The sequence below is a fragment of the Colossoma macropomum genome, unplaced genomic scaffold, assembly GCF_904425465.1.
Source record: "Colossoma macropomum unplaced genomic scaffold, Colossoma_macropomum, whole genome shotgun sequence".
Lineage (NCBI taxonomy): Eukaryota > Metazoa > Chordata > Actinopteri > Characiformes > Serrasalmidae > Colossoma > Colossoma macropomum.
In genome coordinates, this window is record NW_023494802.1 from 40,556,793 (window position 1) to 40,570,478 (window position 13,686).

Here is a 13,686-nt window from a genome sequence, read left to right on the forward strand (position 1 = left end):
GTCTATATGTAACATATAAGTTATCTATATATAAGTATCTATACCTTTAAGTATCAGTATCTATCTATATATATGTAAGTATCCATATACAATAATACATCCATATGTATTATATATGTATGTAAGTATCTACATGTAGCAATGATGGGTCCCAAATATATTATGCATATCGCTGCTGTCCGAAGAAAACCTTGTATCTCCATTTTTTACGTTTTTCTGTTTTTGACATAATTTGAAAATACCTGTTGCCGTTTAAATTGTCTGTAAGTTTCATGGTGAATGGACTAACAGAAACGGCCCAAAATGACCTGGAAAAATGTCTGGTTCCATTGACTTCCATTAAAAGTAAAGTAGGTTTTTTCCTTCTCCTGTAAAGTGACCATTTTGGAGATACGAGGGCGATATGTAGGTATCTATGTGTAGTAATGTGTCCACATGTACTACATACCTGCGAATATCTTTATGTAATAATGATTTGTCACGTATGTATATATAATAGCTCACGAGTGCAGAGATTCCAGTCCATGTTTTCTTCAAGCTCACTGTATTGTATTGAGTGTGTTGCTGTGATTTGATATCTATGTCCCCTACAGTGAAGACCCCCCCCCACTCACTCGCTCGCTCATGTCCTCTAACTGTGTTTACTCTGATTGGTTTGCGGTGGGCTGCTCCGCTCTCAGAGCGCTGTGTGGTTTTGCTGTTTGTATAGTTTTGTGTCACTCCACATCGCCGCTCTACTGTACGATGTCCGCCTAGCAAAAATGATTTCAACGTAAAACTGAGTATGATTATGTGAGGCATGAGGATCGAGTGTCTCTAAACAAAGCCCTCAGTTTGATAGCACTGCGCTCATTCATTCTGCTGACCGCAGGACAGCGAGCGCTGATTCAGACTGAACACAGACTGAACACATGAACGTGATTCAGCCCTGTAACAGATCCGTCCTGACACAGCGCTCACTCACACTGTGATGTGACGCTGGCTGTGGAGCTGCTCATGTGAGGCTAATAGAGTGACTGAGTGGTTTTAGAGTCATAGACTACCTTTAGATCATCATGCTGAGTGAATGTTTTGAAAACAGCTCAGTTGCTCTAAAAGGAAAAATGGCTGGATCAGTTAAAACTGATGAATTCAGTGGGAAAAGAAAACGTGGTATAGTACAAGGCAGGTGTTTCTAATAAAGTGGCCAGGCTGTGGAAGCACAAGGTAGGTGTTTATAGTAAGACGGTCAACACAGCAGAGGGAGAAAGAGCCATTCTGGGGAAACAGAGGATCAACTACTGTTACACAACACACTCACAAACAGAGCACAGTGACTCATCTGAAAACACCCAGTCTGAACACTGCAGCAGCATCAACATCTGTCTGTACTAATGCAGATAGGTAGATAGATAGATAGATAGATAGATAGATAGATAGATAGGTAGATAGAGACAGTGAGAGAGAGAGAGAGAGAGAGAGCGAAAGTGCAATAATGCGTTTTTTTTCTTGTTGTTTGACCTAATTGTACCAACGTCACAGAGGAGACATCAAATACACACAAGTGTTAACTGTGGTGTGGTGCTGTGTTAGCTGTGATGTGGTGCTGTGTTAGCTGTGGTGTGGTGCTGTGTTAGCTGTGGTGTGGTGCTGTGTTAGCTGTGGTGTGGTGCTGTGTTAGCTGTGATGTGGTGCTGTGTTAGCTGTGATGTGGTGCTGTGTTAGCTGTGGTGTGGTGCTGTGTTAGCTGTGGTGTGGTGCTGTGATGTGGTGCTGTGTTAGCTGTGATGTGGTGCTGTGTTAGCTGTGGTGTGGTGCTGTGTTAGCTGTGGTGTGGTGCTGTGATGTGGTGCTGTGTTAACTGTGGTGTGGTGCTGTGTTAGCTGTGATGTGGTGCTGTGTTAGCTGTGGTGTGGTGCTGTGTTAGCTGTGGTGTGGTGCTGTGATGTGGTGCTGTGTTAACTGTGGTGTGGTGCTGTGTTAGCTGTGGTGTGGTGCTGTGATGTGGTGCTGTGTTAACTGTGGTGTGGTGCTGTGTTAGCTGTGATGTGGTGCTGTGTTAGCTGTGGTGTGGTGCTGTGTTAGCTGTGATGTGGTGCTGTGTTAGCTGTGATGTGGTGCTGTGATGTGGTGCTGTGTTAGCTGTGGTGTGGTGCTGTGTTAGCTGTGATGTGGTGCTGTGTTAGCTGTGGTGTGGTGCTGTGTTAGCTGTGATGTGGTGCTGTGTTAGCTGTGATGTGGTGCTGTGATGTGGTGCTGTGTTAGCTGTGGTGTGGTGCTGTGTTAGCTGTGGTGTGGTGCTGTGTTAGCTGTGATGTGGTGCTGTGATGTGGTGCTGTGTTAGCTGTGGTGTGGTGCTGTGTTAGCTGTGGTGTGGTGCTGTGTTAACTGTGGTGTGGTGCTGTGTTAGCTGTGGTGTGGTGCTGTGTTAGCTGTGGTGTGGTGCTGTGTTAGCTGTGGTGCTGTGTTAGCTGTGGTGTGGTGCTGTGTTAGCTGTGGTGTAGTGCTGTGGTGTGGTGCTGTGTTAACTGTGGTGTGGTGCTGTGTTAGCTGTGGTGTAGTGCTGTGGTGTGGTGCTGTGTTAACTGTGGTGTGGTGCTGTGTTAGCTGTGGTGTAGTGCTGTGGTGTGGTGCTGTGTTAACTGTGATGTGGTGCTGTGTTAGCTGTGATGTGGTGCCTTGATGTGGTGCTGTGTTAGCTGTGGTGTGGTGCTGTGATGTGGTGCTTTGATGTGGTGCTGTGTTAGCTGTGCTGTGGTGCTGTGGTGTGGTGCTGTGGTGTGGTGCTGTGTTAGCTGTGCTGTGGTGCTGTGGTGTAGTGCTGTGGTGTGGTGCTGCCATGGTGTGTCTTTAGGTTAACTCTGGCCTCTACAAACACCAACTCAACTCCATTATCACAACAGTTAGAGAAACTTACACAACATCACCACAGCAAACTGCCAATTACACTCATCTTCTGAACTGGAACATTTTCTCTGAATGACCACACTGATCTCTGAGTGGGCCGCGCACTGTAATTGCATACTGTAAGGTCTTGTTTTGACTGGTCACTGTAATTACAATGTTTGAGTTGAAAGCAGACAAACTGACCAGGAGATCAGAGACAAAGATCAGAGCTCTGCTGATGGTCAGGTAAAGACTGACACTACACACAATAGGCACTTCAATTTCATTAGACAGACAAAGGGCTTCTAATTACGTTTGAAGTTGTCTTTAATAATCTTTAATAACATCACATTCTGAATGTTTATAATGAAGCGCCATGAATATTTACCAGGTATTTTCAGAGATAATCGCTGAACAATTGCTAACGTTGCTAATGTGCATAAGCCAACTTCGTAAAGAGCTACGCTACACTTACATCACAGTGAGGTAAAGGCTACATTTGGCTGTAATGTGATATACTATTACTATTACAGTTGTTGTTGTCTTTATTTTCAAACATTAAACTTACACTTAAGGCTACTATGCGGTCATATGCAAAAGTTTTGGCACCCCCGGTCAATTGATTTTCTAAGTGTAAATAAGTGAACACATCCTCTACAGAGATCACTCTTCTGCACACTTTAATGCACACATATTGCTGAATTTAACAAACTACACAACATACTGACAAAACATAAAACGTGCAAAAGTTATGGCACATTTTGTTTATGTGCAAAAGTAATGGCACATTTCATATTTCCAATATGCGCACTTAATTTGACTGGAAGGGTTGAAACTCTTGCATATGACTGTAGCTAACTGGGCTAATTTATTGACTCTCAAGGATACTGTGCATAAAGAAATGTGTTCCCATGTTATTAAGCTTTGGGTTTCAAGATCAATTTCAATTTTAATAACTTGATTTTTGTTCATTTTAATAAAAATGTAACAAAATGTAATAAAAAAAACAATACATTTCTGGACAGATTCCACTGGCATAAGCACCAAAATGCTCACATGGATGGCTGAGATGCTCAAAAATTGGAACAACTATCTGTCCAAAAGTATCCAGACAGCCCTTCAAATGAGTGAATTTAGCTACTCTAAGTTGCTCACATTGCTGACAGCTTGTATAATCTCCATAGAAAAGCACTGACCAGCAGAATGAAGCTCTGGAGCACATGAGCCACCACCATGCCCAATGCTAAGCATGGACTAGAGGGGAAATAAAGCTCCCTCAGCATTGGGCTGGGGAGCACCTGTGTTCTCTGGAGTGATGGAGCTCCATCCAATACCTTTGGGATGAGTTGGAGATCCAAAGCTGACCATCCAACATCAGTATCTGACCTCATTAATGCTCAATCAAATCCTCACAGCAATGTTCAACATCTAGTGTAAAGCCTTCCCAGAAGAGTAGAGGCTGTTACTGCAGCACAAACTCACTATTAACACCCTTCATTTCAGAGGAAACACTGGACGAGGGCCTGGACTCGTTGCCGTCAGGCCGTCTGGTCAGCCTTCCGTCTGATCGGCTTTAATCAGATTCATGAATGAACCTTCAGGTCGTGTGAATCAGTGTAAACACTAATCCTGAAACTGAGTCGTTTACCGGACGCTAAACGAGCCGGAATGCTGCGGGACGTCCCGCCTCTACAGGTGCTCAACATCAGCCTGTCAGTGCAGCCTGACCTCTGACCTTTACTGGGGTCCAGACTCTCTACATGACCCCCGGGGGGGCGTGTCATGACCTCCAGGGGGTTTTTCTTTTGGGTGTGGGGGTCTGAGAGAAAAGAAAGTTTTTGTCGAGACCACCCCCTCAGGGGAAATCAGCTATTAACATACTAAAGACAGAGACAGAGAGAGAGAGAGAGAGAGAGAGAGAGAGAGAGGTGGGGGCATAGATGGAAAAAAGGAGGGAAAGAGAGAGATAGAGTGAGAAGGGGTTGGGGAAAGGGAGGGAAAAGAGAGGGAGAGAGAGCAAGAGGTAGGGGAAAGGAAGAGAAACAATGAGAGAGAGTGAGAGAGTGAGAGATAGAGAGTGAGAGATAGAGAGTGAAAGGCAGAGAGTGAGAGAGAGTGAAAGGTAGAGAGTGAGAGATAGAGAGTGAGAGGTAGAGTGAGAGATAGAGAGTGAAAGGTAGAGAGTGAGAGATAGATAGTGAGAGGTAGAGAGTAAGAGGTAGAAAGTTAGATGTAGAGAGTGAGAGGTAGAGAGTGAGCGATAGAGAGTGAGAGATCGAGAGTGAGAGGTAGAGAGTGAGAGATCGAGAGTGAGAGATAGAGAGTGAGAGATCGAGAGTGAGAGGTAGAGAGTGAAAGATAGAGAGTGAGAGGTAGAGAGTGAGAGAAAGAGAGTGAGAGGTAGAGAGTGAGAGATAGAGACTGAAAGGTAGAGAGTGAGAGGTAGAGAGTGAGAGGTAGAGAGTAAGAGGCAAAGAGTGAGAGATAGAGAGTGAAAGGTAGAGAATGAGAGATAGAGAGTGAGAGGTAGAGAGTGAGAGGTAGAGAGTAAGAGGTAAAGAGTGAGAGATAGAGAGTGAAAGGTAGAGAACGAGAGATAGAGAGTGAGAGGTAGAGAGTAAGAGGTAAAGAGTGAGAGATAGAGAGTGAGAGGTAGAGAGTAAGAGGTAAAGAGTGAGAGATAGAGAGTGAAAGGTAAAGAGCGAAAGGTAGAGAGTGAGAGGTAGAGAGTGAGAGATAGAGAGTGAAAGGTAGAGAGTGAGAGAGAGTGAAAGGTAGAGAGTGAGAGATAGAGAGTGAGAGGTAGAGAGAGAGAGATAGAGAGTGAAAGGTAGAGAGTGAGAGAGAGTGAAAGGTAGAGAGTGAGAGATAGAGAGTGAGAGGTAGAGAGTGAGAGGTAGAGAGTAAGAGGTAAAGAGTGAGAGGTAGAGAGTGAGAGGTAGAGAGTGAGAGGTAGAGAGTTTTTATATCACCCTAACATGCTTGTTTATTTCTCTCTTTCCTTGTTCATTTGTTTTTGGTGTATATGCGCATCACTGGTGCAGTCAGGTAGACTTACTAAGAACACAGACCTGCAAACCATCAAAGGATGACATCATCATGAGTGACAGCAGGCGTCCTTTGATGTGTTTGATTGATAAGCATTTATTGTTCTTCATGTTTTATCAGATCCATATACTGAACTGAAGTGACCACAATTAATCCAACAATACAGCTCACAGAAACAATAACACCCAGCAATAAAACTGAATCAGCTACACATCAGCGAGAGAGAGAGAGAGAGAGAGAGATAAAAGGGAGGGAAGAAAAGATAAAGAGAGAGAAAAGATATATATGAGAGAAGAGAAAGAAAAAGAGGGAAAAGGTGAAAAGAGAGAGAAGAAAAGAGAGAGAAAGGCAAAAGAGAAGAGAGAGGCAGAGCAAAAAGGAGAGTAAACAGAGTGAGTGAGTGAGTGAGTGAGTGAGAGAGAGAGAGAGAGAGAGAGAGAGAGAGAGCACGCGCTCCCATTTAAGGAGTTGAGCACGCTGTGGTCCTGCAGATGTAAACACGCGGAAACAGCGCGAGCGCAGACGGATCAGCCAGAGAGAGCACCTTCACACACACACACACACACACACACACACACACAGGTCACAAACCAGACCTACTACTAGTCTGACCTTAACATCGCCATTTACTTATTAAGGTCCCCACAACGTCAGAGTATGAACAGGTTTTCGTCCCCACAATGTGGCATAAACCTGATCCACTCACACACACTCACACAAGCGCGAGCTGATGATAAACAGTAACGATGTACTCACGCACTGCCTCCTGTTTGGCCTCCAGTTGGCCCACGTGCCGCTGCACTCTGCCCGCTGTCTCGCGCAGCGTCCTCAGCCTATGCTCGGTCCGCGCGAGCTCCTCCTCGAGCTCCTCGAACACGGAGCCCGCGTGCCTCGCCACGTCCGCCAGCTGCCGCAGAGTGCGCGCGAGCGCCGCACCGCACAGCGCGCGCAGGTCCCGGTCCGGGCTCGAGCCCCGCTCGCGCTCCTCCTCGCGCTCGCGCTCACTCCGCCACACACACCGCGGCTCCACCGCGCGCTTCGAGAACGGCATCTCCGCGCGCTGAACGCTCGCGCGCACAAAATCCACAGACCACGAGAAAGAAAGACGCGCCTCTGTTTAAACGGCTAGAGCATTAGTTCCTCCTCAGTGCAGCGCGCGGCGGTGCACGCGCGGCTCCTGCTCCATCCTCGCGCGCCTAGAGACGCTCCAGAAGCTCCGGGGAGGTGTGCGCGAGCTCCGTGCGTGTGAGTGTGTGTGCGCGCAGCTCGGCGCGGCAGCAGCCTGCCTGCCTGTGGGACTTTCAGCTGCACTTTCAGCTCGAGCTGCTTTTAAACCGGGCTCCGCCTAAAGCCCGGAGCGGAGTCCGCAGCCGCGCGGATCCGGAGCGGCCCGCTGTCTCACTCACAGAAACGTCACTCGCCGCCTCAGCCAATAGCGGAGCAGAGAGGAGTCACACAGTCAGACAGTCAGGGAGTCACACGAGTTTGGAGGAACTCAGGACGCTCAGAGCGCTTAGACAGTGCACTGTCCAGTGGGCTTGTGTTCTAGCTACAACACTTACAGACAGATGGTACCTGTGTTCTAGTGCAAATCTGTCTTTATGATCCAGTGAACACTTGTGCTTGTGTTCTAGTGAATACTTGTACTTGTGTTCTGAGGTATACTGTAATTTGTACTTGTACTTGTGTTCTAGTGAATACTTGTGCATGTGTTCTCAGGTATACTGTAATTTGTACTTGTGCATGTGTTCTAGTGAACACTTGTACTTGTGTTCTCAGGTATACTGTAATTTGTACTTGTACTTGTGTTCTAGTGAACACTTGTACTTGTGTTCTAGTGAATACTTGTACTTGTGTTCTCAGGTATACTGTAATATGTACTTGTACTTGTGTTCTAGTGAATACCTGTGCATGTGTTCTAGTGAACACTTGTACTTGTGTTCTCAGGTATACTGTAATTTGTACTTGTACTTGTGTTCTAGTGAATACTTGTACTTGTGTTCTCAGGTATACTGTAATTTGTACTTGTACTTGTGTTCTAGTGAATACTTGTGCATGTGTTCTAGTGAACACTTGTACTTGTGTTCTCAGGTATACTGTAATTTGTACTTGTACTTGTGTTCTAGTGAATACTTGTACTTGTGTTCTCAGGTATACTGTAATTTGTACTTGTACTTGTGTTCTAGTGAATACTTGTACTTGTGTTCTCAGGTATACTGTAATTTGTACTTGTACTTGTGTTCTAGTGAATACTTGTACTTGTGTTCTCAGGTATACTGTAATTTGTACTTGTACTTGTGTTCTAGTGAATACTTGTGCGTGTGTTCTAGTGAACACTTGTACTTGTGTTCTCAGGTATTCTGTAATTTGTACTTGTACTTGTGTTCTAGTGAATACTTGTGCGTGTGTTCTAGTGAACACTTGTACTTGTGTTCTCAGGTATACTGTAATTTGTACTTGTACTTGTGTTCTAGTGAATACTTGTGCATGTGTTCTAGTGAACACTTGTACTTGTGTTCTCAGGTATACTGTAATTTGTACTTGTACTTGTGTTCTAGTGAATACTTGTACTTGTGTTCTCAGGTATACTGTAATTTGTACTTGTACTTGTGTTCTAGTGAATACTTGTACTTGTGTTCTCAGGTATACTGTAACTTGTACTTGTACTTGTGTTCTAGTGAATACTTGTGTGTGTGTTCTAGTGAACACTTGTACTTGTGTTCTCAGGTATTCTGTAATTTGTACTTGTACTTGTGTTCTAGTGAACACTTGTGCGTGTGTTCTAGTGAATACTTGTACTTGTGTTCTCAGGTATACTGTAATTTGTACTTGTACTTGTGTTCTAGTGAATACTTGTGCTTGTGCCCTAGTTTATACTTGTACTTGTGTTCTAGTGAATACTTGTGCTTGTGCCCTAGTTTATACTTGTACTTGTGTTCTAGTGAATACTTGTGTTATAGAGTATACTGTAATTTGTACTTGTACTTGTGTACTAGTGAATACTTGTGTTTGTGTTCTAGTAAGTAATGGTACTTGTGTTCTAGGGTATACTGTAATTTGTACTTGTGCTTTGTGTTCTAGTGAAAACTTGTGCTTTATGTTCTAGTGAATACTTAAAGATGTATTAAATGGTATACTGTAATTTGTACTTGTACTTCTGTTCTAGTGAATACTTGTGTTTGTGTTCTAGTAAATAATTGTACTTGTGTTCTAGGGTATACTGTAGTTTGTACTTGTACTTGTGTTCTACCAGGGCAAACACTAACATGTGGAGAGAAGGGGGTCCTCCCGGACCAGGGTTGGGAACCGCTGTTCTAGTGAATACTTGTTTTATATTCTAGTGAATACTCGTGTTCTACGTTATATGGTAGTTCGTAGTTGTGATTGTGTTCTAATGAATGCATGTGCTTGTCTTTTAAAGCACATTTGTTCTCATGTTCTAGTGAACCGGTGTGCTTGTGCTAATGCACATACTCTAGTTTGTACTTGTGTTCAAGTGAGTACTTGTGCTTAGCTCTCGGTGCATTCTGGATCTTATTGTCGTGCATACTAGTGCTTGGGTTACTAGAGCACTGTTTAGCTAGTGTCTAGTGTTCTACTGCACACTTGTGTTCTATCTAGAGCTTAAAAAGTCAGCAAGGTTACTTATTTAAGTCACTTAGTTCTCTTATTGAAGTGACCGTCGTTGTGGAGCCTGGTATGAATGAAGGTCTACAGAGGATGGACGGAGTATTCGGAGAATGGACTGTGTGGTCAGGAAGGCAGATTTGTGTGTGGTTTGTGATGGAAAGTGGGAGGTGGTCTGGTTTCCTCTGGGCAGACCCGTCACAGCGCGCTGGCCAGAGTCCCTTTCACATTCGCTGAGTGTGGATTTCACTAAATCCAGCCTGTCCAGCCTCCACACTGGGCTAAAGCCTTTTCCTGTAGAGCGGCTAACGCTAGTCCACACAGCAGAAGTGCCATCGCTGCAAAGTGACAAACATGTGACTTTCAGTTTAATGATGTTTTATTACAAGTCATTCCGGACCATTTTTGTCGGTCCATTCGATTTCAGAACTGAAGCAAGAGTGGAGCCTGATTTTGAAGTGCTGTTTATCTGATGGGGGCAGTTTTGGGGTCGACCAGGTCTTCCAGGTGGTTGTTAGGACTCCCGTTTTCTCTGTAGCTTTGAATCATCCTGTTTTTCTCCGACACTGTGGAAGTGGACATCGAATATCTCCTGGAAAATAAGGGAACTTGTATTTAATGTGTCTTGAGTGGGAAAGAAGTAATGAGGGATGGTCAGAGGACCGGTCACTCAGTGCTCGTGTGTCTGGCATCAGCACATATTTAAGACAGGCAGGGAGAGTAACTGTGCGGTATGTGACCATCAGACGGGTGACCCTTGACCCCTGCAGTGGCTGAGTCTTTGTGGGGAGAGCCTCAGCTGCTGTGAATGAATGTGAGTGTCTATATCTGTCTGTGTCTAAGAGTCCGTGTACGTATTTATGCTGTAATCTGAGCGCTGCGGATCGGCTGGAGTGGCTTTAAAGGGTAAAGTCGGCTCGCTGGCAAAAACCCACCCATCTCACCCCCGTTCAGACCCGGTCTGCACTCTGAGACCTGTCCATTCAGATCTTTCAGGGCTGTGCCGATAAGGGCAGGTGCTCAGGGTTAAAAAAGGGCAAAACAAAGAGGAGAATTCCTGCCGAACGCTGACGATCTCAGGGTAAAAATGAGAGGAATGAAAAGGTCCCCCAGCTGCTGGTCTAAAAGCCTGGAGCTGGATTAGTTTACTTACTACATGGTTCATTATGTTACTGCACAGCTAATGTGGTCAAAGCATTCAGTACTTTATGTTACCAGTTGGGAACCCTCAGGATCTTTTGGGCCTTTGGAGAATTTTATTGAATATAATCAACATACTTGTTGTATTGAAAGTATAAAAGTGTTGTAATACTCTTAATTCATTGGTCAGTTTTATTTGGAAACAAAAGGGTTAAATTCTTGATTCACTCAACAGAAAGCTGCCCAGTCCTCTTTGGTATCTGGGTAAACACAACCCATTGGTTAGGACTTCAGGATCTGGACTGAAGACCTAACATGTTAGACTAACCACCAACAAACAAAACTAGGGCCTGACAGGAGATTCAACCAATCAGATTTTGACTTCCAATGAGTGGAACCAATTTTGAGAGAAAAAACGTCCCACTAGTTCTTCTAAAAGTTCTAGATACATCATAAAGGCATAGATTAGCCAGGTTTCAGGTGGTCGTTAGGAATGGAAAACAGCAGCGGAGTCACTGCAAAACCAATACATACTCAAATATATATTAATGTCTGTTACAAGCTTCTAATTAAACATGTGGAATGTCCTTTACAAGCTTTGGGTGTCTGTGTTTAATCTAGAATGACCAAATAATGTTCCATAGCACCAGCATTAGCTTAGTGCTAACATACTATTAAAATCCCATTAGCAAGTATTAGCATTACCGTAAAGGTGGGGTCATTTTTCTTGGACCACACTGTGATTTTCACTGGTAATGTCCACTTCAAGTGAACCAAGATTTGGGTGATTCAGCAACGGCTAACTTTTAGCATCGCAGCTAAAGTTGTGCTTAGGTAATTGTGCCTAAGTTAGCTAGATTGCTAACTGCTGCTGTATTAAAGGTGGGGAAGCCACGTTCAGCCTTACTGTGTCTTGCCTGGTCTAATACATTTTTGGGTTAAAAGGGGGAAATTTGTGCAAATTTGGCAAAATATTGCTTTGATAGATTGATAGAGAGACAGAGAGAGAGACAGAGAGAGAGACAGAGAGAGAGGAAGGTGAAAACTGAACTGCAGCTGAACTCAGTAGAAGCTGTTTGTGGCTTTGTATCCTGGCAGAATAGGGCTAAAACGCTCGCGCACGTGACCTAAATCCCTCTCCGCGTGTGAGTATATGTGGTGGTGGTGGTGATGGGGGGGGTGAAGCTCTGCTTGCCGGGGGAAATATTAAATATGAATTTGTAATTCAGGGCCTGTGGCTGCAGATAAATTTGGCAGGATTCTCAGCAGCGACACAGGAAACAGGACGCAGGCCTTTGATCTGAAGGCAAACTCGATTTGCTCTATAAAAAGCAGCGGACGGAGCGGAGCGGACGGTTCTTAATCACACAGACCCGGATCTCACCCCTCGTCACGCTGCTCCTTCCTTCCTTCTATTCTCTCCCTCTTCCTCATTAACTGTCTCTCAGGAGTTTGGAGTCTGCTGAAGGAGCTGGTTTCAGCGCTACTCATTTAGTGAGTCAAGGATGTAAGAATGATGTGAAAAGTCAATTTTTTTACTTTGAATTTTAAACATTTCAAAAAATGCATTCAAAATTCTAAATTTCATTCTTCAGCATTGATTCGGTCCACTGCCTACCCCTTTTCTGCCCACCCATACTCGGCTGTGCTTTCTGATTCACATTCCAAAATTTGTAGCTCTGAATTCCAAAAATGTCATCAGGAATTTTTGAATTCTAATTTTTAGATGTCAACAAACATTTAAATTTCGTCCAAATTCTGAATCACTCACCTTTCCGCCGTCATTTGAGAACAAATTCCAACTCAGATGTTCTGAAGCTGAACCTTCCAGTATCAGATATTTGAAGCACCAAATTCCAAATTCACATTTTGTTACTGAATTTCAAAAAATGGCATTTTAATTCATTGATACATTTTATATTTCAAACTTCTTTATTCCTGTCTAAATTCGGAGACATTCACCCTTCTGTTCTTTGAGTGCTACCTATTCCGACTCAGATGTTCTGAGGTTGAACCTTCCCGAAACTTCTGCTAATCCAAAATTTCAAATTCCCAATTTGTTAAATTTCAACAATCAAAATTCCAGTCAAAATGATCAAAAACCTCCTGTTTTGAATCACTTTACCCCTCCATTTCTCACTTGAGTTCTACTTATTCCAATTTAGAAATTCTGAAATGTAACCTTCTAGAATTGGGTATCTAAAATGCCAAACTCCGTATTTCAAGTTTGTTTTTTTGTGGCTCTGAATTCCAGATATTTCAAAGCAGATGCTTGAAGTTTGGAATCCTAGATTTCAAAGCACATTTTAAATCACTCCCACCCTGATCCTGTGCTTATCATGCATTCTGCATGCATTTTGACCTCTGAACCTGAAACTTCTACAATCTAATATCTGAAAATCTGAAATCAGGCATATTAAAAAAAATTCAATATTTCTACATGAATTTATACTAAATTGCTAACTTTCCTTCAGGATCAATACAGTATCTATCTATCTATCTATCTATCTATCTATCTATCTATCTATCTATCTAATTCTGAATTCTATCTAAATTCCATCTGTTGCTCATTGTGATTTCCACCTTGTCTGAAGTTGAACTTTCCAGAATCTGGTGTCTGTCTGGTGATCTGAATTCTAAATCCCTCTCCATCGTGCTGGATGCTCTGATTGGCTCTTGTTCAGAGGCCCTGTTGTGTGGTCAGTGTGGTCAGTATAGTTGATGAGGTATTTTCTCTGGCATGTGTATCCGGCTCTTTTGTTTCTGGGCTGGCACTTTATTCTCCAGGGGTGCAGATGCTGGACACACTGTAGAGAACACTATGGTCCACTTTTATACCACACAAATCTATGGAACACATCAGTTTTTTATGGTTTGATTTTATCACACTCTGTGTCGTCTGTGATTGTGTTTCAGTCCACGGATCCAGGATCAGTTGCATTCTGTCCAATTCACTGTAGTACTGAAAGTATGAGAACCAAATATGATCCTGAGTCAGGGGGAGCC

General features: G+C 43.7%; 1 protein-coding gene across 1 annotated transcript in view; it reads right to left on the minus strand.

Annotated features, from left to right (window-relative positions):
• The window catches only part of nhsa (Nance-Horan syndrome a (congenital cataracts and dental anomalies)), a 125,217-nt gene extending 118,253 nt beyond the window's left edge, over positions 1–6,964 (minus strand). The window contains exon 1 of the mRNA XM_036590934.1: positions 6,670–6,964. Within this exon, the coding sequence (XP_036446827.1) occupies positions 6,670–6,964 (295 nt within the window). The remainder of the gene's footprint in view (positions 1–6,669) is intronic.
• Between the last annotated feature and the right edge of the window lie 6,722 nt (positions 6,965–13,686).